This window comes from Pteropus vampyrus, unplaced genomic scaffold, assembly GCF_000151845.1.
Source record: "Pteropus vampyrus isolate Shadow unplaced genomic scaffold, Pvam_2.0 Scaffold193, whole genome shotgun sequence".
Classification (NCBI taxonomy): Eukaryota; Metazoa; Chordata; class Mammalia; order Chiroptera; family Pteropodidae; genus Pteropus; species Pteropus vampyrus.
In genome coordinates, this window is record NW_011888974.1 from 492552 (window position 1) to 519184 (window position 26633).

General features: G+C 52.2%; 1 protein-coding gene across 1 annotated transcript in view; it reads right to left on the reverse strand.

The window, feature by feature from the left end:
- GTF2IRD1 (GTF2I repeat domain containing 1) overlaps positions 1–19767 on the reverse strand; it is an 86861-nt gene extending 67094 nt beyond the window's left edge. The window contains exons 1-5 of the mRNA XM_023537492.1: positions 19749–19767; positions 5723–5851; positions 4193–4334; positions 1405–1780; positions 640–661 (exon numbers count right to left, since the gene is read on the reverse strand). Of these exons, the coding sequence (XP_023393260.1) occupies positions 640–661; positions 1405–1780; positions 4193–4334; positions 5723–5851; positions 19749–19766 (687 nt within the window). The 5' untranslated portion in view covers position 19767. The remainder of the gene's footprint in view (positions 1–639; positions 662–1404; positions 1781–4192; positions 4335–5722; positions 5852–19748) is intronic.
- Between the last annotated feature and the right edge of the window lie 6866 nt (positions 19768–26633).

The following is a 26633-nucleotide window of genomic DNA, read 5'->3' on the forward strand; positions in this document are numbered from 1 at the left end:
GTGCTTCCCTTCCCTCGCTCTTCTCCACTCCAGGTGTCTGGGTGGAGGGGAAAGCAGGCCCAGGGCTGTGGGCAGGAGGTAAGAAGGGGAAAAGGGTGAGAAAAAAAGGAGGGCAGGCGAGAGACTGCAAGGAAAAAGCCATAGGGAGGAAGGGAGGAGAATGAGAGGGATAGAAGGTAAGGAAAACAGGAAGTGGGGAGGAAACAGAAAGAGGGGATTCAGAAAGAGAGAGAGGAGAGACTGAAGAGATGGTAAGGATGAGAGAATGAGTGAGTAGAGGGGAGACCGGCTGGGAAATAAGGGGGTGGGATGGCTGAGGGGCCTGGGCTCGGAACATCTGCTGTCGCTCCCATGCTACAGCCCCATCAGAACCAGAAAGAGGACCCTCACCTCATGGCCACCTCTGATTCTGCCTGAGGTTGGAGGGGGAGGGCCAGGGCAGAGTGGGCAGGGGAGCAGGGGCTCGGGGCACAAACCCTACAGCTGGCAAAAGTGTCTGCAGTGGCAAAGCCAATCACGTGTGAAAACTCCTCTCATCCCAGGGTGGCCCGTGTGCCCACCCAGAACCTCTGGGCCCCCTATTTCCCCTTAGCCTCCTTCCCCTGACATCTAGAAAACAGCGGTAGTTTCCTCACAGACCTTTGCTCTATAGAACCAAAGGCTGAATAGGGAAAGGAATAAAGCAAGTCAGAGATAAATGAGGTGGGACCCTTAAGGACCTGCCCAAGATTACCTAAGGAGTGTGAAGGCCATCACTGGGCCCTGAGACTCTGTATCCTGACACTTCCCAAGAAAAGCCAGGCCTGCCCCTCCCCAACCCCACAGGAAGGACTTGGCTAACCTGTTAGCCTTTAGTAAGTCATTCAACAAACACCCTCTGAGCACCTGCTGCTGCTGAGCCCTGAATTGTATGCTGGAGACAGCAGAAAGGGCAGGCATGGTCCCTGACCCAGTTGAGTAACTGGGATAGTGAGGGGACAAGGCATAGTGGTTGTCCAGAGAAAACCCTAACCCAGTGTGTGAGGGGCTTCCTGCAGCTAAGCCTTAAGAGAGTAATACAGTGTCCAACACACAGAGGAGAAGGCAGTCCCCAAAGGCACAGAGGCACAAAGGCATGGAGGTGTGAAATGAAGCTAGAGTGTGCTGTAGAACAGGGAGTAATTCTATGAGGAGGGTCAGCCTTGCTGGAAAGGTGGGTGGGAACAGCATAGGTGTGAGGGTGCTTACGCCATGCCGAGGGCAGTGGGGAGCCCCAGAAGGCAGTAGAGGGAAGAGCATGGTCAGACTTGTGCTTTGGGAAGATGTCCTTGGTCATACGGTGGGTGGGGGCAGCAGGGAGTTGGCCTGGAGGTGAGGAGGCCAGGGCCAGCCTGGGGCCATTTCCAGGTGAGAGGTGAAAATGACTAGTGCCGGGGCAGGAGCAGAGAGGATGGTGGTTCAGGAAACGAGTCTGAGTCAGAAGATCCACGCCTGGGGATGCAGCTGAGGGCTAGAGGGTAAGGCCCCCACTCCTTGAGGTTTTGCCCAGGGTCTGTAATGGGGCAGAAGGGGGCCCCCTCAGCTGGGCAGGGACTGGGGCTCCAACCCACCTGGGGGCCCCAAATGGAATGAGGAAGGATCTTACTATAAAGAACATCAAACACCTCCTCTACCATCTTCCGCAGAAGGTACACGTCCGAGCCATGCTCCAGGGTAGACCTCGGGATGTTCCGGCCGCCAGCCTCGCCTCGCAGCACCTTCTTGTGGTGTTCTGCCTCTGGCTCCTTCCATGGGGGCCCTCCTGTGGGACATAGAACATGTGGGCTGTGGTGAGCATCTGTCTCCCACCTACCTAGTAAGCTGGATGTCCCTGCCCTGTGCTGAGCCCAGAAGCTGGGCACCCAATATGAAGTGCGAATGAATGAATGAAGAATTAATGAGTGTATAAGCCCTGCCCCAACCACCCTACCCAGGGCCAGGGCTGGTCATGGAGCCTGGGTCTCATCTCTGGTCACTTCTAACATGCTGTGTGACCTTCAGCAAATCCCTTTCCTCTCTGGGCCTCAGTCTGTGAGCTCTCACAGGAGACCACCTGGTCTGGCTCAGAGCTGGAGTTCTATGAATGTCCATTCCACCCGCCCCTTTCTGTGCTCTGACACTAATGTTCTGTCTTAACCCAAGGCCTCAATTTTCTGCTCTGTCAAATGAGGATACAACAGGGAATCCACCAGGAGGCCAAGAGGCTGCAAAGAGGCAGGTTCATGCTAGGCTTAGGCATGTCAGTGGATCCTTGGGTGAGGAAGATGCTAGAAAGTGTTGGAAAGGGGATAAGAGGAGGGCCTGGAGGCCCCCCCTCACAGCTTGGAACCTTCTCTCCTCTGGGATCTTGAAGCTTGAAATAAAGCAGCCAAGTCCCTGGTGCTATAAATAGTGGCTCTGCCTGGCTCCAGGAAGACAGGTGCACCTTCCCCAGGCCCCAGCCTGGCTCTCAGCCTAACCAAGTGAGGGCCACAGGACCCTGCCACTGTCTACCCTACCCTGGCTCACCCTCAGCTCCCACCCTTTCCAAGGGTACAGGTTCTGAGAGCTGAGTGGGACTGGGGAATCGCTGCAGAAGCAAATGGACCTCGGTAATGATATGTCTAAAGTTGGGGGGCAACCTTCCCTAAAACGGCTGATCCTAGGGTCCAGGCCCATGGTGTAATGAAAATGCTAATAATGGTAGGACAACGCTGGCATTTACTGAATGTGAAAGTGCTTGCCATGTATTAATTTGTTTAATCCCTGGATCGACCAGTGAAGAAGTAGCACTGTTTTCCCCTTTCACAGATGAGTAAGTTGAGGCCCAGTAAGTAAGAGGTGGCAGAGCTAGGATGTGGCCCCAGGCATCTGACTCCAGGGCCTGCTGTTATCTCAAGAATTCTGAGTCCCAAATCGTGGATTTTGATGTCTGCTTGGGAGCTGGCCTTCAACGCTGGGACCAGGCCCTACTCCTGCAGGACGTAATCCATCAGAAAGGTGAAGCTGACACCCACCCCCACCCCTCGCCCCTGAAGATTACTGCCAAGCTGGGGCACCAGGCATGAATGGAAATTCAGGACACGGGAGGCTGGTGTGGTGTGAGGAGCAACCACAGCATAGGTGTGAGGGGTAGAGGAGCCCAAATAGGGCCTGGTGAGGGCCTTTCAGGTAGAGGAACAGCAGGGGAAAGGTGGAGGTGAGACGGGACACACAGGGTTGGTGAGCTAGCACTTCAGCACGGGGGGCGGGGGGGTTAAAGGCACATTATAAAGACAGAATGCGGAAGCAGGGGTTAGATTATGAAGGGCCCTAAACGCTCAGTGTTGAAGAGTTGGGGGCTTCAGAATGACCCCTCTGCCTTGGGGCTTCTGGATCACGGCCCTGATTACTGCCTTCTTCCAAGAGCGACCAGGACCTCCTGGCAGGGCTCCTGGAGGTGCCCGTGCTGCATCTCCCCAATTTTGAAGGGCTGTAGCAGAAAGAGCATGGGTTTCAGAACCAGAGGCCTGGCCTTGAACCCTGCCTCTGTCACTTGTCAGCTGTGTGTCCCTGAGGAACTGGCTTATGCTCACTATGCCTCAATTTCTCATTTGTAAACCAGCAGTAACTGTCTTAAGCCTGCTGGGAAGGGTAAACGGCACCAGCACGTGGCCCTGCCCACAGCACTATCAGACAGCACCAAGCACTCACATTCATCAAGTATTTCCTGCATGCTGCTGGACGTGTCCTCAGTTACTCCGTCCCCATGAACTGCCAGGAGGTGGCTCCAAGATTATGTTACTATAACAATGACAGTGCCTACCTCATAAGACCAATGTTAGGGTAAATGAGTTGGCATTGTGAAGGGTGTCACACATAGCAGGTGCTCATTAAGCATTAGCTGAACAAGTGTGCTCGGTCCCTGTGTCAGGGGCTCATAGGAACTGAGCAACAACACTGGGCCTCAGTGTCCCCTTCTGTCAGTGAGCAGACAGGGGTAGGTGAGCCTGGCTGGCCCTGGGGTTCAGTCAGCCAGGCCCTATTGACTGACTGAGGGGCTGCTGTACGATTCCGACTAAAACTGGGGCCGCCCCTGACATTAGGAAGCCTGCACAACCCACTCCTGTCCCGGGTGACCCAGACACAGGGCCGCCCATCCTGGTGTTGTTCTGGGGACCTAGCACCTGGCCCTCCAGAGCCCTGGGGTACTCACGGCAGAACCTGAGGAAATCTGACTGCAGCTCCTTCCGTGCATTCAGGAACATTCTCCCCTTCTCGGTGCCCACCACAAAGGCGCTCTCATCATGCACAGCGACACAGGCCACTTCCGCGTTCAGCTTGGAGAGTGCTGAGCACTGTGGAGGAAGCAGGGTATGTGAGCCCGGGGGAAGGTCCCCTCAGCCCAGGACACCTCCAGGTCAGCTTTGGGGGTGGAATGCAAGTTCCCACCAGCGGCTCCAGGAAGAGGTCACTCCTCCAACATTCTCAGACTTATATTCTGCAGTGGGAACAGATGATGACCCTACTCGTTAAGGGCCCCAGGATTGGGGCAGGAGAGACCTGTCTTGTTCATGTCGCCAGGCTAGCTACAGGGTCACTGGCTCCTCCAAGCTCCAGGGAGCCTCTGAAACACCCTTTAGAGCAGTGCTGTCCAATAGAACTTTCTGCCATAACGGAAATGTTCTATTTCTACACTGTCCAATACTGTGGCCATTAGCTAGCCACATATGGCTATTGAGCACTTGAAATGAGGCCATGCGACTGAGCAACTGAATTGTTTAACTAGTTACAATTTAAATGTCAATTGCTACTTGTGGCTAGTGGCTGTGCTGTTTGCCAGCACCGCCTCCATCAGTTATACTTCACTACCAAGCTGACACTGCTGCAGGACACAGGGCTGAGCTCCTGGGGCTCCCTTTCTCCTGAAGGCCACTTTGCACAGGGGAGGGGTTGTACCCAGCTGGCTTCCCCAGGGATACCTACTGCCTCTGGCCCAAACACTACCAGAAATGCCCTAGAGCTGCCTACAGCAGGAACTGCCAGGAAGGAGGCTCTTTGTCCTAGGGGAACTGAAGACTTTGCACGTGGGTGTCCACTTTAAAAACTGGGCATGCTGTGTGTCTCCAGATAAGGTACTGCTCTCTCTGAATTTCAGCTTCACCACCCGAAAATGCAGGGGTACAGCTTACTGATGCCAGACACATTTTTTTTTAACACCTGCCTACCCCCCAGCAAAAGGCTAGAGAAAAATGACATTATTATTTCCTCATTTGGAGTAAACTGCTATAGGCTTAGGTATGTAGACAGTGGTGCTTGAAGAGAGATTTATGAAGTCCTGTTTCTCTCTCCCAGTCCCGAGATGCAGTTACAGCTCTTGCTGTAACACTGGGGATAACAGTTTTCTAATAAATCACTCCCCACCCATTATCTGCTAGGTGACCTGCTGGGAGGGAGACTTATGACCATGCCAGGGAAGGGCCTTGAACGGCAAGAGGTGATGAAATAAGGACAAAGGGACGACGGCCGGAGCCAGCATTTATTCCCAGGACTGGATTTTTATGTATTTGCTCTCACTTAGGCCTCCAGCCCCCTGATGTAGGCAAAGGCCCTTGTTGCAGGTAGGGACAGTCTCAGAGGCTCAGGTCGGTGAGGCTGCTCTAAGTGGCAGAGGTGGGACTGAAGCCCAGTGTCTGGTTACAAAGCTGGATGTCCCACTCCTCCAGGGGCAGGCAGGGGCACTCACCATGGAATCTAAGGCAGACACAAGGCTGGTGATGATCTCATCTTTGCGGGTGAAGGCGGAGTTCCAGCGGTCAGGCCCGCAGCCGTTGGCGGGGACATCGCAGCGTTTCCCCAGCAAGGCCATGATCACCTAGACAGAGAGAGGGAGGAGGCAGAGGTGGGCATGTGCCATAGGCTGTGGCACATGTGGCAACTTCCCACCCCAACCTACTCAGCTCCGGGACCCCAGGGCTGTCGCTACTTCCCAGGTGGGATGAATCAAGAGCTGGCCTTCTCTTCTCCACAGGGTCTTATATACAAAACAAAATCAGAGCCTTGACAGGCCTGGACATGCAGCAGCTCACACATGGTCCATACAGGTGTCGGCACAGATGGCAGGATAACTGAGGAGTGTGCCCCACAGCACTTCCTCCAAGTCTGCAGCCCCAGAGCAGAGCCCAGTACTATAACCGGTCAGCCCAGCACCCCAACCACCAACTCTCCCATGTACACTGCTCTGGCCACGGCCCTTCTCTTGCTCACACACCTTCTGTGGCTCCCTACTGCCCACATCAGCTCTTGAGTCCTTACTTTGGTGTTCAAGGTTCCTTGTCCAGACTCCCACATTGTGGGTATTCTAAGCATCATCATCCCCCCAAACATACCAACATTCTTCATGGCTCTCCAGCTGTCATGGGTTCCATTCTCTCTGCCCCGAGTACCTTTCCTGGCTCCTTCGTCATCTACTGACTGCCCACTCAGCTTTTAATTGTTGCCTCTGCTGGGAAGATACCCCCTCCAGCCCCACCTCCTGCCCTCTCCTGCTCTGGTTGGGTCAGGTGCTCTCGCTGGCCTCCCACATGTCCCCGAGATCCTCCACCACAGTTCTGTATCAAGCCACATGCTCCCCACAAATAAGGCCACTGCCCTGAGGCCTCTGAGCCTCAGTCTACTTCCTGGCTGTCGGGACCCAGGCTCAGAGGTGCAGAGGTTGCTTCATCTCAGATCAGGGTTTTTCCCAGATAGGACTTTGTCCCCTTGTCATGAGGCTCCTGGAAGACAGTGCTACATCCTCCCCCTCGCTGGGTTCCCCTTAGACCAGGGCCCCCCATCAGGGCTCCTCCAGGCAGGAAACAGGTCTGTTGCCCCTGCGCCACCCAGCCTGGCCTGAACACCCACAAGACACCAAGGTCGGCCTCCCTGGGCTCCCATTTCTTCCTGCCCCTCCCTGTCCAGACCCTAGGAATCAGGCCCAGGGGGTCTACCCACAAGTTGCCCCAGTGCCAGCACCTTCTTCTGAGGCAGCTGCCCCCTCATCAATCCAGGCAAAGGAGAGGGCAAAGGTCAGTAGGTTTCCCTCTCTGGGCTCAGCCCCAAGCATCACTCTGTGCAGAGGCCCCAGGCAGCCAGCTCAGGGGAGTGAGCAGGGAGCAGGGCTTTAGGCATTCAAGGGAGCCTATGAATCCCACCCACTCTGTTTCCTGCAGATGGGGTGAAGAAGTCTATGCACAAGACTAGGGGAATGGAGGACGTAGGGCACTGGGCAGATGACAATGGGCCTGGCGCCTTAAAGGGTGCCAAACCCACATTGTCTTCTACCACTACAGCTGCCCCTGGGCCCTATAAGCTCTGTGAGGGCAGGGACCAGTCTGTCTGTCACTGCTGCACCCCCAGGTCCCAGCTCAGGGCCTGACATACAAGACGGACCAAAGCAGTGTGGTCCAAATCACGGCCTTTAAGTGGGTTATGAAACTGAAGACACAGAACAGCAAATGTCTGAGTACAGCACATATAACAAGGTGAGAAGTGTCTGACTTCAGTTATGCAAACATTCAAAGGAATTAGGGATGCATCAGAGCTTGGCTCTTGCCTCGGTCTTGGCCCAAGTCTGCTGTTTGGCTGTGGATAAATATTGATTTTAACAACCGGCCAGTCAGCAGTTAGCCAAAGATGTATCGGGTTCACTTCTAAATGTTTATAAAATGTATTTCTTCCCCCCAGGTTGCAGTATTATAAAAGTTCAAAATCCACAGTATTAAGGATGCTGAGGGTATGACAGGCCACGGATGAGATATACTAATGCACCAAGAGGCAACCAGGCACCATGGCCAGGGGCCTTCTGTGGCATGACCAGCTGAGAGGTTTGCCTGCCTGGGGTGCTTCAGGGGTGCTTGTCCCCTCTCCTTGGCCACCCACTGCCTGCCAGTCCCTTGAACCATTCCCAGAAAGGCCTCAGGCTGCCAGCCTCCCAGCTGTGGGAGCCAAAATTGAATCAGGGCAAAGTAGGAGGCTCCAGACAGCGCTCCAGTCCTGGCCTCTAGGTCACCCCAGATGGCTGCTGGCTCCTAATCCATTTAGGAAAGATCCAGGGAGTCAGAGAGGGAAGGATGAGGGAGGGAAGGGAGGCTGGGCTCTTTTGCCCTGGCCATCTGGGCTTCCAGGACCCTCTGTGCTGAGCTGAAGCCCAAAAAAGGCCCAGCCCTGGGCATGTGGATGTGTTTAGTGAGAAAAGAGGGAGAAGACCCTCCCATAAACTGCCCAGGCCTCGGAGAGGGGGACAGGTTCCATGTGGCTGGAGCGGCTGCAGGTGGGATGGGGCCAAGAGCACTGGGCTGGGAGCCATGCGCCAGGACCCCTGCACAGGGAGACCCAGGGCCAGGTCTGTTGGGACCACACTGGATAAACCACTTAAACTCATTTGTAAGGTGAGGCTAGTTCCAAACTGAAAATGAGAGAAGGAAGAAAATAACCCAATAAAACCAAAAGGCTGCATAGAACAGAGAACAGAAAGTATGATAGGCAGTTCACCAGGAGGCAAACACCCGAGCATAAACAGGAGAACAGTCCCCAGAGGAGGAGACAGTGAGAACAGAGGTCACAGCTTGAGCCATCGCATACTGGTAAACGAAGGGTTTGGGGCTGGGTAAGGAGTGAGGCCGGAGACAGGTAAACACTGCTCTGTGGCACCTGAGAAAGGGCATCAGAAGTGACACCACAGGTGACAGCTATCTGGCTCCTGACCTGGGGCACAACTGAGTAGGAAGCTCTCAGTTACAAGGGACTTCCAGTCACCCCTGGCGCTTGGATGGGCAAGGCCTGCAAGGCCCGAGAAGCAGGGAGGGAGACCGTGAGCACCCTCTGCCTCTTCGGCCACCTCCCAAGGCTGCCAGGGTGCCACATACCTGGTTTTCCTCCCACATCCTGGCTGCTCCCCTCCCGACACTGACCGCCAAATGCTAGCAGGTCCCGGGCCCTCTCCTCTTCCCTATCCAACTCCCTCCCTCATTGCTAGGCAATCTCTTGACTTTAAATGATACCTCTGTGCTGGTGCCTCAATTTCTCTCTCTCCTCTCCTAAGATGCCAAGTCCTACCTGTCTCCTTCAGTTCTCTTCAACACCTAACAAGCAACTCAAAACGGAATACAGCCCTGTGTTTCCTGCTCAGATCTGCTCCTTTCTGGTCTTCTGCTCGGGCTGAAACTGAAGCCTCATCCTGGAGTCCCATCTCCCTCGCTTCTAAAACAGTCTGGGGCAAGTTTCACTGATCAGCTCCAATGCACTCAAATCTGTCCACTCCTCACCACCTGCCCACCCAGGCTACCTTCCTCACCCACGCCCTCAGTGGCTTTGGCTCCTCAGTGGCTTCCCTGCCCTTCCATGCCCCTACAGCCCTCCTGCAAACACGTAAATCATGTTGCTCTCCTGCTTAGAAGCTGCTGGTGGCTTCCCACTGTACGCAGAATGGAAAGCAACACCGTACGTACTATGCTGCAGGCCCAGGTCACACGGAGCCTCGCACTTGCAGTTCCTCCCACGTGGAAGGCTGTTCCAGGTCTATGCCTCCTCCTGCTACTTCCTTTGCTCCTGCATCCCTCAGCCCAATCGCCCGCGCCTCAGAGCTTTCCTTGACCACGCAGCCACATACAGTCCCCACCCCACGCACCTGCATCCCATCTCTTTTATTTTCTTCACGGATCTGAAGTGACTTGTTCATGGGTGTCTTGCTTGATTTCCGCAACTAGAATGTGAGCTCTGGGAGGCTAGAGGCTGTGCCTGTCAGGTTTACCATATTCCCACTGCCTCAAATGCCGCTTAGGTTTTCGTGGGGACTCGACAAATATTTGGGGACTGACAGGTGTGACAATCAACCACTTCAGGTGGTAGCTGGGACACTGCAAGCTATAAACAGAATGTCTGACAACTTTTGGCTTGCCTGGCTCTCGAAAAAAAGAAAAAGGAGGCAATGTGGGAGATTATAACTCTGGATATAGTTGGACCACAGAGGAACAGTTCTGGAACTGAAAGGGAGAGACGTGCTGGGTGAGACAGCTATGCTGGACAGGTGCAGTCCCAAGACCCGCAGCATCAGCACCACCTAGACACCTGTCAGAAAGTCCAGAGTGGAGCATCACTGGGAGTCGCCTTCCATCACAGGACAAGGAAGGGACTTTCCCAAGACTCCAGCCACTTGGTAGTGGGGATGAGGTCTGTCCGTCTGTCTGTCCCTAAGCCTCGTCCTTTCCTGTCAATATGTGTCAAGAGAACTATATTCTTCGCACTCACCAGGACTCAGGGAACAAAAAGACCAGCTGACCAGATCCATAGCTGACATTCAGTCCAGCTGACCAACTTGCCCTGGTCTGCCTGGAACTTGCCTGGGTTTAGCCCAGAAACTCCTTAGTCCCAGGCAAACCAGGACAGTTGGTCACCCCCACCACACAAGGACTAGCAGGACCAGGAGCCCAAACGCCCCTCTCAGCCTCTGAAAACATCCCGACTCCAGTTTGCTCCGCTCTCCCTGCCTGCCTGCCGCCTCCCTCCCTCGCCAGGATTCCTTGCCCAGACAGTGGCAGCTCTGCGGGCTGCTGAGAGCTGGAGGCCAGCCCGGTTCCTGAGCCAAAGATTAGCCAAGCACTTGTATCCATGTCTGAGTCACTGATGCCCCGACCCAACGCAGGCCCGTCTCCAGGTGGGAGGCACCCATGGGGGTTGGGCCTAGAAAACCCACTCCAGCCAGCCTTTGGGGCCCAGAGGAGTGGACACCACTTTAGTTGGGTTTCCTATCCCAAACACCCTGCGCTGGGTGCTCCAGGCCACCTGGGAGACTAAGGGGAGGTGTCTTTGCGTCTGTCCTTTCCACTGCCCATAGCCTGGATGCCTAGGGAAAAGATACTTGCTCTGATAGGTATCTGACCGCCCCCAGTGCCTGGTAGAAGTGAATGGGACCGATGGAATAGACATGGAAAGAAGGTGCAAGCAAAACAATTAAGGCTGCAGACCAACTTCCCAGCTTGGCCCATTTAAAAACTCCCTTTCCCCATCCACCATCCTGGATGTTCCCTTCAGCCAGTGGTTCAACAGCCCCACCCGCTCCTCTCCTAGGCTGGAGAGCCACCCTCATGCCCACCGACCATGGCTGCCCACTGGGGCCTTCTTGAGCAGGGCCTCCACCTCCCCTCGGAGGGTGCCACCCTGTTTACAAGCACTCTGTCGTCTGTGACCTCCAGCTAGGGAGTGCCGCAGAACAGAGGGGACTGCACCCATTTTAAAGGTGAAGAAACCAAGACCCAGAGGCAAAACATTCTTGCTCAAAGTGAGTGTCAAAGCCAAGCCTAGATTCGGGACATACGACCCACACAGTCACTTCTCTTTTTGTTCCCCCTCAGGGCAGGGCTCCTAATTCAGAGGAATGAGGCTAATAGTGGAACCCCAGATGCAGTGACAGCTGGGCAGCTGATGAGACCTGGAGGGCTGGCCACGTTCTTGACTGGAGGTAGAGAGGACCTGAGGCAAGGCTTTCACATTTGATGGCGGGGGCCCAGGTACCAGACCTCCATATCATGAGCCCAAGAACTCGGAGCTGCACACAGAGGACACCCAAAGGGCCTGAGAGCCAAGACAGCGAGTGCCAAAGAAGTGGGGCCCAGCCACTCACCACAGGGGCCCATTCTCTCCACGGGGACTCGGCAGAGGGGAATAAGAGGAGAGACAGGGCTTACTCCTGAGTACCCAGGACAGGTTAGGCCCCTGGTATACAGTTAATTCTCACAACCATCCTGTCATAGAGAAGGATTCTGAGGCTTGGGCACCCTGACCCAAGGCCCCAGGGCCAGGAAGTGGCAAAGCCGGGGCCTGAGCCCAGATCTTTCCGACTAAACCTTTTACCCCACAACAGCCTTCAGCCTCCTTTCTTCTGGAACACCCAAAGAGCAGTGGGCTCGGCCAGCTGGAGTAAGAGGGGAGCCCATCCAGCACTCTGCTTCCCTCCCCATGGGGCCCCAGCGCAGGCACAGGTGAGGATACCCCCCGGAAAGGTGTTTGTCCTCCCTGGGCCTGCAGGAAGCATGCCTGACCCCAGAGCCCAGAGCTGCTTGGGCAGATGCCTTCCCTGGCCAGTGGCTCAACTGAGAATCCAGACCCTGCGCCCCAAGTCTCTCCAGAGCTTGCAAAGTAGGGGCTTAAAGAAACAGGAGTGCGAGCGAGCGTCTGTGAGAGTGTTGGAGTGCGTGTCTGAGAGAGGGAGTGTGTGAGGGCGAGCACAGCGATGGAAAGGCCGGGGATGGATGGATAAGAAAGAAGACTGTTTTACACACACAGAAGAGTAAGAGCAGCCCCCGGCCAAAGTGACAGGAAGTGGCCTGGTCCTACCAGGCTGGGGAGAGCCAATTGTCTCTCTTGGCTTGTGGTTGAACCAAGAAACAAATGTCACTAGCTCTCTCACAACCAGCACATCTAGTGGGTGGCGAGTGACGGCCACCACAAGCCAGGTTTGCCACAGCCCAAGCCTTCCTCTCATGCACATGTCCGGTCCCTCCACAGCAGGGTACATGTGTTGAGTATATCTCATTCCCTTCCAAACTTGATGAACTCCAAGGGCTACACTTATCAACCACCCAGCTAAGCCATACTGGGACAGAAAAGAGAGCACACCTCCACCTGGCCATCAGCTGGGTCACAGTCCCAGGTAGTTCACTCTTAGGAGTGGGGTAGCCAGCCTGCAACAGCTCGGCATTAGCTGGAGGCCTGACTGCCTGTGGGGAGGCCCTGAGAGGATACTTCACCAGTCTCCCTTCATCCCAACCAGGTCACTCAATACCTCCTGGAAATAACTCAGACAGCCCTGCCTGCCCTCCTAGAGCCCACCCACAGGGGCAGCACATCCACGAAAAATTACAGGACCGTGAAATGAAGACAGACAAGAGAGTTGGCCAGGCACAGAGCTTGATAAGGGGGAAGGGGCTACCCCCATTCTATTTAAACATTTTCTGTTTGTTTCACTTTGAGAGAGTAAAGGTCTCCACACAAGTTGATGACTGCTGAGATAGGTTTTAAAGGGTAACAGAAGGAGTTCTCTGGGAATACTAGTGGAAAGATGATACTGTCACTTCTATGGAGAGAGGCACAGAGAAGAAGCTTGGCTTAGACATACACAGCCTTCACTTCACGAGTAAAGAGAAGTGTTTGCTTATGTTCTAAAATCAGAGTGGATGCTCAGTAGCCTTTGCTGGAATGGGGCAAGTGGGAAAGAAAAGGAGGGTATATCTGATGAGCACATCTCTGACCCAGAGGTGAGTGTGAGCACTAGCAAACACTCACACACATGCACAGGCGTGCACACAAGTATGCTAGTTCAAGCCTTCCTTGGGCCGGTACCAGCATGGTCAATCTGACTGTGGGGGTACACTCATGGAGAAGCTTGGGCCAGCCCAAGCCCAGCAAGCAGGCAGTACAACCCTGGGGTCAGCAGATAAACAGCACACAAGCCTCACCCTTGGGGGTCATTGTCTGGAGTCACCGCTATGTTTCAAGCTGACCTGTCCCTGCTCTGGGCCTCACTGCCCTCCCTTCAGCCTGCAGGCCCCTGGATACACCTGCCCTCTGGCTTCTAGGTCTTAGCACCTCTGTGCCCTTTGTAAGGTACCCTGCTCCTTTGCCTGGCTCACTCTTAGCTATTGTCAGGCACAGTGGTGCCTCCTGTTCTGACCCTCCAAGCTGGCCTGCTGCCTCTTCGCTGGGCAACCACAGCTCCTCTTCCTTCCCTCTTAACACTCTGGCAGAGATACCTGGGCCCCCACGGGACCACCAGCTCCTGTGTGCCCCTCCACCCCGCCCCCGGCCTGCCCAATATCAGCCTGATACACAGAACTGGGCCTGGAAGGGCATCCGAGGGGAGGGACTGTTTATGCAGATTTGAAAGAATCAAGAGAGGTGAAGGAGGTAGGTGGGGGGGTGGGGGGTGGGGACTCTGGACAGTGGGGACAGCACAGACAAAGGCATGGAGGCACGAGCAAGCCTGATGTGGTATGGGATCCTCGCTGAGACTGCAAGGGAGCTGGCACAGACCCCTGAAACACTTTCAGCACAGACCATGGTCAGATTCTGGGACTGTCCAATAGGAAACGCCCTGTGTTGTTCCACCTATGGCCCCGGAGCCTGGCCATGCACTTCAGAGGTCTTGCTCCAGCCCTCCTCCAAGGGGTAGGCGGTCTGCAAGCCTAAGGGGACATAGCCCGCCAGAGCCCACATCTGCTCCAGGCTACCTTCTGGGTACTCAAGCCCCCAAATCTACCAGGCAAACAAATCCCTGTTCTGAGCCCCAAGAGGCCTCTTCTCTGGTATGTCCTCTCACAGTGGCATTAAACGAGACGGCAAATTCTTTGACATGTCTCCCATGAAGTGATAACATGCAATTTCTCTCCTCTAGAATACAGGCCTTAATAATTCACTTCTAACCCACAGAGTGCATTGTTAAGTGCCACCACATGACCTCCAAGGCCAGGTCCCAGAAAGTACTAGGCTTCTCCTGGCTTCTCCTTCTGAAACACTCACTAGAGTCTAAGCCAACATGTAAGAAGTCTGGCTACCACGATGCCACCGTGCTAGAGAGGCCAAGTGAATCTAAACAGGTCTGGGCAGATCCAGCTCTTTCCTAGACTGGGCACCAGAACAGTGAGTAAGGAAGTCTTTGAGATGACTCCAATCCCAGCCATCTTCTGACTGCAACTGTAAGAGAGACTCTGAAGAAGAACCACCTAGCTGAGTCCAGTCAAGCCCCAACTGTGAGAGAGTAAAATGAGAAATGGCTGTTGTTTGACATTGTTAAATTTGGGACTACTTATTACACAGCGATAGATAACCAATACACTCTGCGGGCAGACCATGTAGACGCAGGTGTACCCCCAAGAGGCAGTTGCTTGGGAGGGTGGCTAGAGCTTGGACATATGTTTGGGGTGTTAAGAAGCATGTGAAGTGTGGATAGGAGCTAAGATGGGAAGAGAAGGGCTGGGTCAGCTGGGAATTGCCACTGGTCCTCTTCGTAGCCAGTATATGTTATGTGAGAGCCCGTCTCCAAGAATGGCTGCTCAAATTTGCCCTTAGGGACTCATGACAGGCCCAAAAATGGCCCCTGCAAGACATTCACATCCTAAGCCCTGGAGCCTGCAATGTCACCTTACATGGAAAATCACTTTTGCAGATGTGATTAAATTAGTAACCTTGAGATTTGGGAGATTATCCTAGATCATGCAGTGGGCCAAAGTGCCATCACGTTTCCTCGTAAGGAGACAGATGAGATTTGACACATACAGAAGAAAAGGCCACATGAAGACAAAGTAGAGAGAGATCTGAAGATGCCGGCCGTTAAGACTGGAGTGATGCAGCCATGAGCCAAAGAATGCTGGCAGCCACCAGACGCTAGAAGAGGCAAGGGACAGATTCGCCCCTGGAGGGAGCATGGCTCTGCTGACACCTTGATTTGGACTGAGTGGTACTGATTTTGTTCTGGCCTGTGAGAGAATAAATTTCAGATGTTTTAAGGCACCAAGTTGAGAGAATAAATTTCAGATATTTTAAGGCACCAAGTTGATGGTAATTTATCAGAGCGGTCTCAGGAAATGAGTCCAGGACCCCTTCATCCCCCTCACCCCACCCACAAATCCTTGTCCATGTTCTCAACTCCTGGACACACAGTCTTCAGGTAGAACCTCTGCAAAGCTCAGGTCTGGGTTTCCAGAAAGTTCTCCAATCCCTTCCCCACTGGAAACTCCAGAACCACCACTGGAAAAGAGGTGGTTATTTCTGGATGCTGGAGGAGTGCCTCTGACATAAGTCTCACTGCCCTGTGTACCAGCTGGGTGCTGAAGCCGGTAAAAAATACACTCAACCATGCAAAAGGCAAGCATATACACCACCCAAACACGGCCCCCGCACCATCCGCTGCCATATGCTTGTGTTTCTTGAAAAAGCAGCCTGAGAGAACAAACAAGGAATCTCTCTCCCTCCTGGGGGTGAGGCGGGGAGGGGCATCCTTCCTCCCCAGAAATCCCCACCTCACTGGACATTCTATTTCCTGTCCCAGGAACCCCCAGTGGGGATGGAACTGCCTGGGCCCTGAATTCCTGTCCCCTCCCTACTGTCCACCCATCACTGCAGCTGGCAGAGAACAAAGCAGGCCACAGCCCTGACTTCCTCTTGTCTGCCCAGACGGGCCCCTCAAGGCAGCTGGAGGGGGTCCATACTTATGGTCAAGACACCCGAGTCCCAACTCCTTTCTCCTCTCTATGCTAACAAAGAATGCTACTGAGTCCTCATTAAAGGGAGGTGCTCAAAGCAGTGATTCCTGGTGACTCTATGGCTTGGATCAAGGCAATACCATCATCCCTTATCTGGGGTTGGTTTGAAGAGAAGCAGGCAACCCAGTTCTGACCACTGAGACACAGGAGCTTCTAGGAAAATTCTCCTTCAAAAGGAACTCAAATCAGAGATGCCCTCCTTTTCCTGCATGTGACACCCCCAACCATGACAGCTATCTGAGGACAAGAGGAGCCAGCCCAAGAGGTGAAGCCATCACGTGGACAGCAGAGCAGACATGTGGAAGAACACAGCCTTTCATGACCCTAGATCTGCCACCTCCAGGCTTCGGGTTGAACTGCTTAAGCCACTTTTAGGGGAGGTTTCTTTTCCTCGCAGCTGTATATACAGGTAAAAACTCAGCACACTGGACATCACATTTTTTTTTTTTAAAGATTAAAAAAAAGCATCCTGGTTACGTCAGCCTTTATCAGCCGTAAAGTCAACCGTTTGTTTTTGTCTCCTGGTCTATTTTATAACAAAGATTCCCTTTCCAGTTGGAAGCTACAAAGCGTACATCCCATTTGGTGACCTACCCACAGTGAGAATCTAGGATTTGGTGGCAGACGCTGTCATTGGTTCACTCAATCTCCATTTGACTCTCTCCCCACTGCCCACAGAGCAGGGCTGGCTGCCCAATCCCTCCTGCTCCTTTATGCCGGGATGACCAAAGCTGCCACCGAGGACGGAAGAGCCAGGGAACAGAGGTGCCAGCCCCAGTGACGTCCCTAAGCAGCTGACCCAGGACTGGCCTGCCCACCTCCAGACTTCTCGTTACAGAAGAAAACAAATCCCTCACTCCTTCAGTCTGTTTATCAGGTTATTTACAACTGGACACATTCCTAATGGCGAGAGATTCCACAGTAGGCATTTTCAAATTTAGATCACTTTACTATAGTTTGTTTCTTTATCGGTCTTTCAAATCACTTCTGAAATAAAGTGGGATAGTAAATGAAAATAAATTAACCCACTAACCTTTAAAAGCCCTGGTGCTGGGGGCATCATTCAAGGAGCGAAAAGCCTTGCCTTCCTGGGAGCCGATTACTTCCAATGAGCAAGTTACTTAAATCTTCCTGAACCTTGTTTTCCTCCTCTGTAAAATGGGGGCAAATCAAACTCCACCTACTTCCTTTTTGGGGGCATCTTGAAACATAGAGGATGCCCAGTTGTCCTTCCCTCTGCCATGACTCCCCTCTTAAAGCCTGTTTTCTCCACCCTAAGCCACCCATTTCTGGCCCTCAGACAGTCAGAAGTATTAGAAGGTAGTAGGGCTCCCATCCCATCCCTGGCATGCATCCAAAGCTGGAAGAATTCTCAGCAGGAAGCTGGATGGACAGACAAGCACTGGATGAGGGGTTGAAAGCGGTGACTTTTCAGATCCATTCCAGATTTGAGATCCTACATCATAGTGACGTTGATGATAAAATAGTAAGTCTCAAAGAGATATTGTACACCCATGTTCATAACAGCATTATTTGCAACAGCCAAAAGGTAGGACTAACTCGTGTCCATCTACAGATGAATGGATAAAGTGTGTTATACACATAGAATTGAGTATTATTCAGCTGAAAAAAGGAATACCGCAATATGCAATGACATGAATGAACCTTGAGAACATTATGCTAAGTGAAATAAGCCAGTCACAAAAAGGCAAATACTGTATGACTCCACTTTCCACTTACATGAGGAACCTAGAATAGTCAAACTCTCAGAGACAGAAAGTAAAATGGAGGCTATAAGGGGCTATGAAAAGCAGGAAATAGGGAGAGTTTAATTTGTACAGTTTCAGTTTGGAAAAATGAGAACAGTTCTGGAAATCGGTTGTAGAATAGCATGAATGTGCCTAACACTTCTGAACTGTACACTGAAAGAGGATGAAGATGGTGAATTTTATGTGATGGTTATTTTACCACAATTTAAAAATAATAACAATAACAGCAAGTGCTACCGTTTACCAAGTGCCATCAGGTGGCATCTGTTACATCAGGCCTGGTGATGCACGTTATCTCCCCAATCCCAGATTCCATGACTAGCTCCTAAAGTCCCACACTAGGTCCAAGTTCATTCACATTGCACTGGTAGAAATTACAGGGATATATAGGCTTTGGCTCAACTCAGGGAAATACCTCCCAGCTGGGAGGGCTGTCCCCAAATGGAAGAACAGGCTGCCTCACAGGCTGGGCCCCGGTCCCTGAGAGTTTTCAAGTGGAAGACGCCCACGTACCAAGACCCTTTTAAAGAGGGTCTGTGCACATTTTTAAAGGAGATAGGACTACCTGCAAGGATCCTTCCACCAACCACCTGGCCTGGGAATAATGTGGGCAGAGGTCAAGGATAGTGCATGTTTGCTTCACGTAGAAAGTGAGGCAAGCTGATAAATAGGATTGCAAAAGCAAACTTCCGCCACTTTAGAAAGTAAACTCTTAGTGCTTCTAAAGTACACACTTAGCATCATGGTGTCCAGAGCTGGACGGGCCCCTCATCCAACCACTTCCACATGCACCTGGGGAAACCAAGGCCCAGAGGGGGCAGACTGCACCCCAGATGTCGGCACACCCGGCACAGGTTCAGGCCACAACACAGCGTGCTCTCCCGTGTGTTTAACTGCTGGTCTGGTTGCAGATTCTTTCCTATTCACCAGAGTAGGTCCTTTAAGGAAACAAACTTTATTTCTTTGAAAATGGGCAATAATTCAGACGGTACTCTGTTTTCAGGGTAGTGCCCACGTGTTTGCTTTCACTGCATTCTCCCTGGTGCCTGATCTGTTGAAAAAGCTGTCAGACATACAAACAAACCACACCTACATGCAACACCACAGCAGAATCTATCAAATATGAAAGAACCCAAGCGCGAAAGGTCACACTGTAGGATTCCATTTGTACACGGTTCAAAAACAGGCCAAGCTCTGATGTTAGAAGTCACGATGGTGGTCATGCTGGGGGGCATGGGATAGACTAGAAGGGGGGATGAAAGGGGTTCTGGGGGCTAGGAATGTTCTGTTCTTGATCTGGGTGCTGGTTACATGGGTGATTTGGTTTCTAAAATTTATGGAGCTGTTGACTCACAATAGCTTTTTTTCTCAATAAAAGGTTTTTAAAAGATGTCAGATATTGAGATCCCCAGTTAGGCAGCAGACAACAGGAAAGTCGCCTTCACACCTCTTAAGAGGTATAACCGATTCCAAGCCTTCGACCCAGCACGTCTAATTCTATCAACTTATCCTGAGAAAATGATCCAAAACACAAAGGCATTTCACCAAAGCAGGTAATGCATCCATAAATATATATACCATACTCAAAAAAAAAACAAACAGCAGACACTCCAAGTGCCCCTTAGGGGGTGCGGGGAGGAGGCTGAAACCAACACTGCACAGACAACTGACCTCAGGTCACGCAGAAGAGACTGGGATGCAAACTCACCTCAGTAGGCTGGATCATGAGGGACTTTTCTTCCCTCTACTTTTCCATACTTCTGAGTTACCTGAGATAAGGAGGTATCACTTTTGCAATTTAAAAAGAAAGAACAGAAACCTCATTCTTAGAAAAAAAACTTAAAGATAACCAACCAACCCACGTAGCTGCCCCACCTCCAGGGCAGGAAAGCAGCCCTAGGCTGGGCAAAGGGCAGACTCAAGGAAGCACATGCCCGATGCTGCTTCCTGGGGAAAACGAGGGTGGCCTCCTGCTCTCTCCTCGGAGGAGGAGCTGGGGGGTGGGGCAGATCTGTGGCCTGGCAGTGGAAAGCCCGGTCTCTTCTTAGTCCAGGATTCCGGAAGGCAGGGCTTTATGCCTCACAGGTGGAGAAGGGGTTCATGAAGGTGAGCTGCCTCCTCTCAGACTGGGCTCCCCAGGACCAGGCTAAGTAAGGCCATGCCTATGCTCCGGGTGCTAAGATAACAAAGGAACCCTCAAATTCAGGTTTTACCATTTCTCTGCCACCCCAGAGATGGGAGGGATACTGTTGGCATTATGGGGTGTCTGGGCTCCAGTAGGCAGACAGCTCTCTGGGGTCAAGTTTCCATCCCTTTATTTAAAGCTTGGCTCTGGCTCATGGTAAGCGGGCAGGGGCAGCTACCGCTTGCGTGACCAGGATGAGAAATCACAATCCTGACTCGAGCCTGCGTGCCTATGGCAACTGGCGTCGTGGCCTTGGAGACTAATCTCCAGGCTGCCAGCCAGCAGGGGCCTCTCCAGGCGGGGCTGCTACTCACAGAGAAGGTCCCTGGCTAAGGCTCAGGACCAACCCTTGTCCCCACTGAAGAAGGGGCATTTGGCTTTGCAGTGGGGCCCCTGGCCAGACTCAAAACACACAAGTTCCCACGGCCACAGACCCTGCCACCCTCCCTCGCCCCCACTCACGGTCACACATGTTGGAGACATGGCCATATGCATGCACACCAATACCATCACACATTGTTCTAAGCAGCACTGGGACAGAGAGCAGGTGCTTCTGCCCTTGAGAGAGTCCCAGGATGGGAGGAGATAGGGTAATTATAATAAAATAGGCTATGAGGAAAAAAAATTAAAAGTGTGAAACATCTTGATTTGAGTGGTGGTTACATGGGCATATACACAAGTAAAAACTCATGCTGGACACTTTGGATTTATGCACTTGACTATAAATTACACCTCTGTTAAAGATAAAAATAAGTGACATACAAGAAGTATAGGATGGCAGGTAGAAAAACCAGGGGAGGCTCTTTGGAGGAGGTGCTGCCCAAGTTGAGTGGAGCGTGGCATCGCCAGGGAACAGGAGTTTTCAGGGGAGAGCGAGGGGCAGGGAACTGTGTCCAAGCACTGCTAATCTAAAAGGATGACTGCTTTGCCCCCCCCATTGCACCCACCTCCCTGGAAATAAATGCTGAGCAAATACAGCAAGCCCTGTTTGAAGGCGTGCCAAATTACTGGCTACCCAGGAAACCTAACCACCGGCCTAGGCCTCCCACGTGTCACAGTTGGGCTCAGGCAGATCGGTGGATGGGTAGGTCACTGGGCCTGGCTCTGCGTGGCTGAAACATTCAAATCAGGGCAGGAAATGGTGGGTGAATAGGTGAACTTGGCCACTGGGGCCAAATCAAGGACTTTGGAAGGTCATCATTTAGGAGACAGGAACCACCAAAAGGTTTGGAGCTGGGGCCAGACAAGGTCATTTTAAGAGGTTCTGTCAGGATATGGCAGACAAACTATGGTAGGAAGGACTGGAGCCAGGGAACTGGTAGTTAGCAAGCTTCTACAACAGTCTGGGCCAGAGGTGGCTCGGTCTGAGGCACATGGTGGCAGCGGGATAGAGAAGGGCAGAGCTGGTGATGGAGTGGATGGGGGAGTTCTGAAAAGGAGGTACCTGGAGTATCTAGTTCCGATGATGTTGTGGATGATGGTGTCCCCGGCTCAGCAGGGAAGGGAAGGAAGGAGGCTGAGAGGCCAAGTCCGGGATCCTGAGGGCCACCTATTACCTGTGGGGGCTGGGGGTTTGTAGGGGGCTCTGGGATGATGTGACAAGATCTGAGATACGAGAGTGGGGGAGGGCAGCATTCAAAAGAGATTAGAATGCTCAGGGAGAACATAGTGGGAGAAATTAGAGGGAAACTGAGGACAAGGGAGAGTCAGAGAGTCAGGGGAGAGGAGAAGGATGGGGCCCCGGGAGTGGGAGATCAGAGGTCAGGAGGCTGGTCAAGGAACCTATAGGAACACAAAGGCTGGGAAGGCAAACAAGGTGGACAGGGGAGCGGAGCAGAGGGCAGAGGAGTAGGAGGAGGTGGAGACTTAGGCTGTGGAATCTGGTGGGGAAAGCAGAGAAAGAAGAGGGCTGCAGAAGGCTCAAAAGGGCTTCATTCTTTCAGATGAGAAAGCCCAAACCAGTCTCTCGGCTGGGGGCCAGGCCTCCCAGGTCCCTCCATATGGGTCCCACGGCCTCTGAATTCAGGACACAGGCCCAAACGCCAAGCCAAGAGCCCTTATGCCCAGGCCCTCTGCCAATCAAGGACAACAAAGGGTCCCTACTTCATGGCTGGTTCATTGCACTGAATGGGAAGGGGTGTGCAAGACAGCAGAGGCTGGAACGAAAGGCCAGCCCAGGGAGGTGGAGGGAGGCAGTGGTCTCACCAGCCTCCACAACAGACGTGTGCACCTGGGGGCAGAGATTTTCATGGCTGTGCCGCAGAACCATAGCAGGTGCTCCATACATACATGTGGTGGGGAGTGAGTCGCTAAAATGAACTGGAGGTCTGAGAGTAGGGGACAAGCTTAGCTAACCATGGCATCCTTGGCATCCAAGGCCCTCCTCGGGCACTTCCAAACCCATCATCACACTCACATCTGGTCAGCCTCAGTCCCCCTGCTGCCCTGTCTGCACCAGGCTGCCCTCTCAGAGTGAGATCAAAACACCTGGGCCTCGGGGTCGATCAAAGCTGGCAGCTTCCACTGAGGCACCTGAATTGTTCATGCCTCATGAGCAAAATGGTGCCACCAATTCTGCCACTCTCAGCATTGTAAGGACCGCAGGAGCTCCTGTGTGAAAAGTCTCTGGCACAAGGCCTGGAGATCACGAGCGCTCGTTAAAGAAACAGCAGCGACGATGGCAATTGCTTCTCGCTGACATCATCGCGTCTCTTCAACTCTGGGCTAGCTCACGCTGGCCTCCCGGCTGGCAGCAAAATGACATGTCTTTTCCCCAACGTGCAGGGGACCCTGGGTGGGAAATGCAGGCCTAGCACTCGGCTGGGCGGTAGGGACCCCGGCACCCACCTCCCCACAGTTCTGGCTGATCCTTGGTAGCTAATTGGCAGTGTGTACATATGTACTGGTAGGTAAGCATCAGCAGCGCTTGGGGGCTGAGTGTCAGGAGATGGTGGGAAGAAGCCAGCATCGGGTTGGTACCAGACCCCAGACTGGGTGATCCGCTTGTCTGCAGCAGTGAATGTTGAGCCAAGAAAATGGAACAGGTTTCATGCCCCTAAAGAAACCCCATCTGAAGTCTGGGAAGAGGAAGTCACTCCTCTTCCAATGTTCTGTCCATGCAAAAGTGCGAGGCGGTGGGGAGGAGTCACAGGCCCTACTCCTGGCATCCTCATGCCCCCACTGTGGGCTCCGGGGATCCACTTACAAGGTGAGAACCCTCCTCACGCGGCCAAGAGCTCCAAACTGGCTCCCAGAGATGGGTGGTGGGCAGTGGGCACCTGGACATGAGCCAGGTCCAGGACTGTGCCCAGAGGCCAAGCCACTGCTGTGCCCGTCCATCCTAATGGAAGTCTTGCGAGCTCCTGGCAGGGCCACGAGGGCAGACATGGCCCATATGGACAGTGACTCAACATCAACACCAAGACACACCCAGGCCAGCATCACTGAGACTAGGTCCACAACTCCCAGGGAGATATCCACCTACCCCACTCTGGGTCTCCTGGGGTATCTTTCTTAGGAGGTACTTCCAGGTTGGCAGCCCTACACAGCAGACCCTGAAGACTGCATCTCCTAGGATCTAGCTAAACAGTAATGAGGCTGAAGGGTTACCCACAGTGACACCATGAGTTCCCTGGAGCAGAAACTGGTGCCCCTCTCTGACTGTCCCTGGGGGCCATTGACCATTCCCAGACTCCACTGCAATCAGCCACTTGCCACCTTCTGCCTCTAGGCAGAATCTGAGCTACTCTGCCCCACTGCAGACTCTTCTCCCCTAGTTTGGGGGTCTCAGAAGCCCTGCACTCTCATTCCCTATTTCTCCTGTGTGCCATGTTGTACTGTTTTGCCTCTAGCCCTGGGCCTCACTTTCCCTATCTGAAAAGGGAAAGAAGTCAGTCAGTATATTCTGAGGTCCCTTCCAGCAATAACAGCTCATGGCCTGAAAGCATTTGGCACACCCCACCCAAGAGGCTCAGGAACAGGGGAGAGAAAGGATGTCTGAGGAAAGTGGCAGGAGGCCCCAAAGGAGCCCTTGGCCCCAGCCCTAGACATAAGTCACAGTAGCTATCCTGTAAGATAGACTTGAACATGTAAAGGCACCAACTAGAACAAATGGATTGGTTAACCCTACGTGGGGTTAACCTGGGAGGGCAGGTCCTAAGTCTACATACAGTAAAATTCACTTTTTGGTATACAATTCTACAAGTTTTTACAAAGGCAGAGTCACATAACTGCCACCATATTCAAGACACAGAACATTTTCATTGACACCCCAAAGTCCCCTGTGACCCTCAAGCAACCCAACAACCCCAGCCCTAGGCAATCCGATCTGCTCTCTGTCCCTACAGTTTTACATTTTCCAAAATATCATATAAGCACAACCGTACAAGATGTAGCCTTCTGGGTCTACTCCTTTCACTCAGCTTAATGCTTCTGTGATTCACCTGTGCTGTTTGTATCACGAGTTCACTTGTTTTCACTGCCGACCAGTATTCCATGGTATGGGTGTACCAGGGTTTGCTTACCCTGCACCGGCTAGACATTTATAGTTTTCAGTTTTGGACAAGTCTGAATAAAGCTACTACAGATATTTCTCTTCAGATTTTGATATAAACCTAAGTTTTCATTTATCTGGGGTAAATATCTAAAAACGGAATTGCTGGTTCATGTGGTTAAGTGCACGTTTAACCTTATAAAAAGATGCCCAAATCCAGAGATAACATTAGTGGTTGCCAGGGCACTAGGAGTCGGGGGACAATGGAGAATGACAGGTAATGGGTATGGAGTTTCTTTTGGGGTGCTAAAAATCTTCTGGAATTAGATAGCCATGATGATAGCACAACCTTGTGAATATACTAGAAACCACTTAACAGAGGACTTTAAAACGGTAAATTTTATGGTGTACTTATGTGTCAATAAAATATAATAATAAATAACTGCCAAACTATTCCAAAATTGGCCATGCCACTTTACACTGCCATCAGCAGTGTATGAGAGTTCCAGGCCTAGGTCAGTTTGAAAGGCAAGAAGTCACCCAGCTCATCCTGGGGAGAGAGGCATGGAGGGGCAAAGGCAAGACCAAGGTCTCTGGGTAGAGAGGGGAGTCAGGGTGGCTTGGAAGGTGACTGACACTGCCCTGTGCAAGGTGTGGTTCCCTGGATTCCAAGGCAGGAGACAACTGATGGGCAATGGTGAGACGACTGTGGGCTACAGTAGAGCCAGGCGCCCGTGATCTAAGCCCCCATCATCCCCATTGTGGGTCTCCACATCCTTGTTCTTGCTCCTGGAGAAATAAAGGCGTTCTCATTGGTCTAGGCCACAAGGGGCAAAGACTAGGGGTCTGCTTGCCCCAAATTTTCCCCACCCCATTCCTCTCCCAATAGTCCAGGAAGCTGATGCCTTTGTCCTTCCAGCTCCCTGGCAGTTAGGGGGGAACCATGTGACCTGGGTTGGACCCGTGCAGTAATGGAGAAGTCCCCGAGAAGGCATGCATGACAGCAAAGATTTGAGAGAAGAGTCCGCCCTAACACATCTCCCTCTGAATGACAGGTGTGAGGGCTGGAGGGGATGTAGCCATGTATGACCATGAGGCACAAGCATGAAGACAAAATCCAACATGGTAAACCAAAACCACATGGGACAGCACTTCATACCTATGAGGATGCCTATAAGAAAAAAGATGGACAATACCAAATGTTGGCAAAGATGTGGAGAAATTGGACTCCTCGTTAAACTGTTGGTAGGAATATAAAATGGTAGAGCCACTTTGGAAAATAGTCCAGCAGTTCCTCAAAATGTTAAATAGAGAATAGCCATCACGACCCAGCAACTCCACGTCGAGGGATTTAGCCAAGAGAGCCAACGACATCGTTCACACAAAGACTTAAACACAAGTGTTTACAGCAGGAGTTTCACAGTAGCCAAAAGGTAGAGAAAACCCAAATGTTCATCAACTGAGAAACAGATAATAAAAATGAGGTATAGCCATTAAGGATAATAGTATTCTATCATAAAAAGGAATGAAATTCTGACATAGGCCACAACATGGAAGAACCTCAAAAACATCATGCTACATGAAAGAAACCAGAAACAAAGGTCACATGTTACATAATACCATTTATATGAAATGTCAAGAACAGGCAAATCTCTAGGGGCAGAAAGTAAATCAGTGGTTGCTGGGGATGAGGGGAGGGAATGGGGCAGGTAACCTAATGGGTTTGGATTTCTTCTTGGGGTGATGAAAATGCCTTTAAATGATATAGTAGTGAATATTGCACCACTTTGTGAATATATAAAAACATACTGAAGTGTACGCTTTAAAGAAAATAATTTTAAACTAAACTTAAAAAAACATGCTAGGGAAGAAAAGAACCCCTGAAGATGTCACTGTGCCCCGATCCCAGCTTCCAA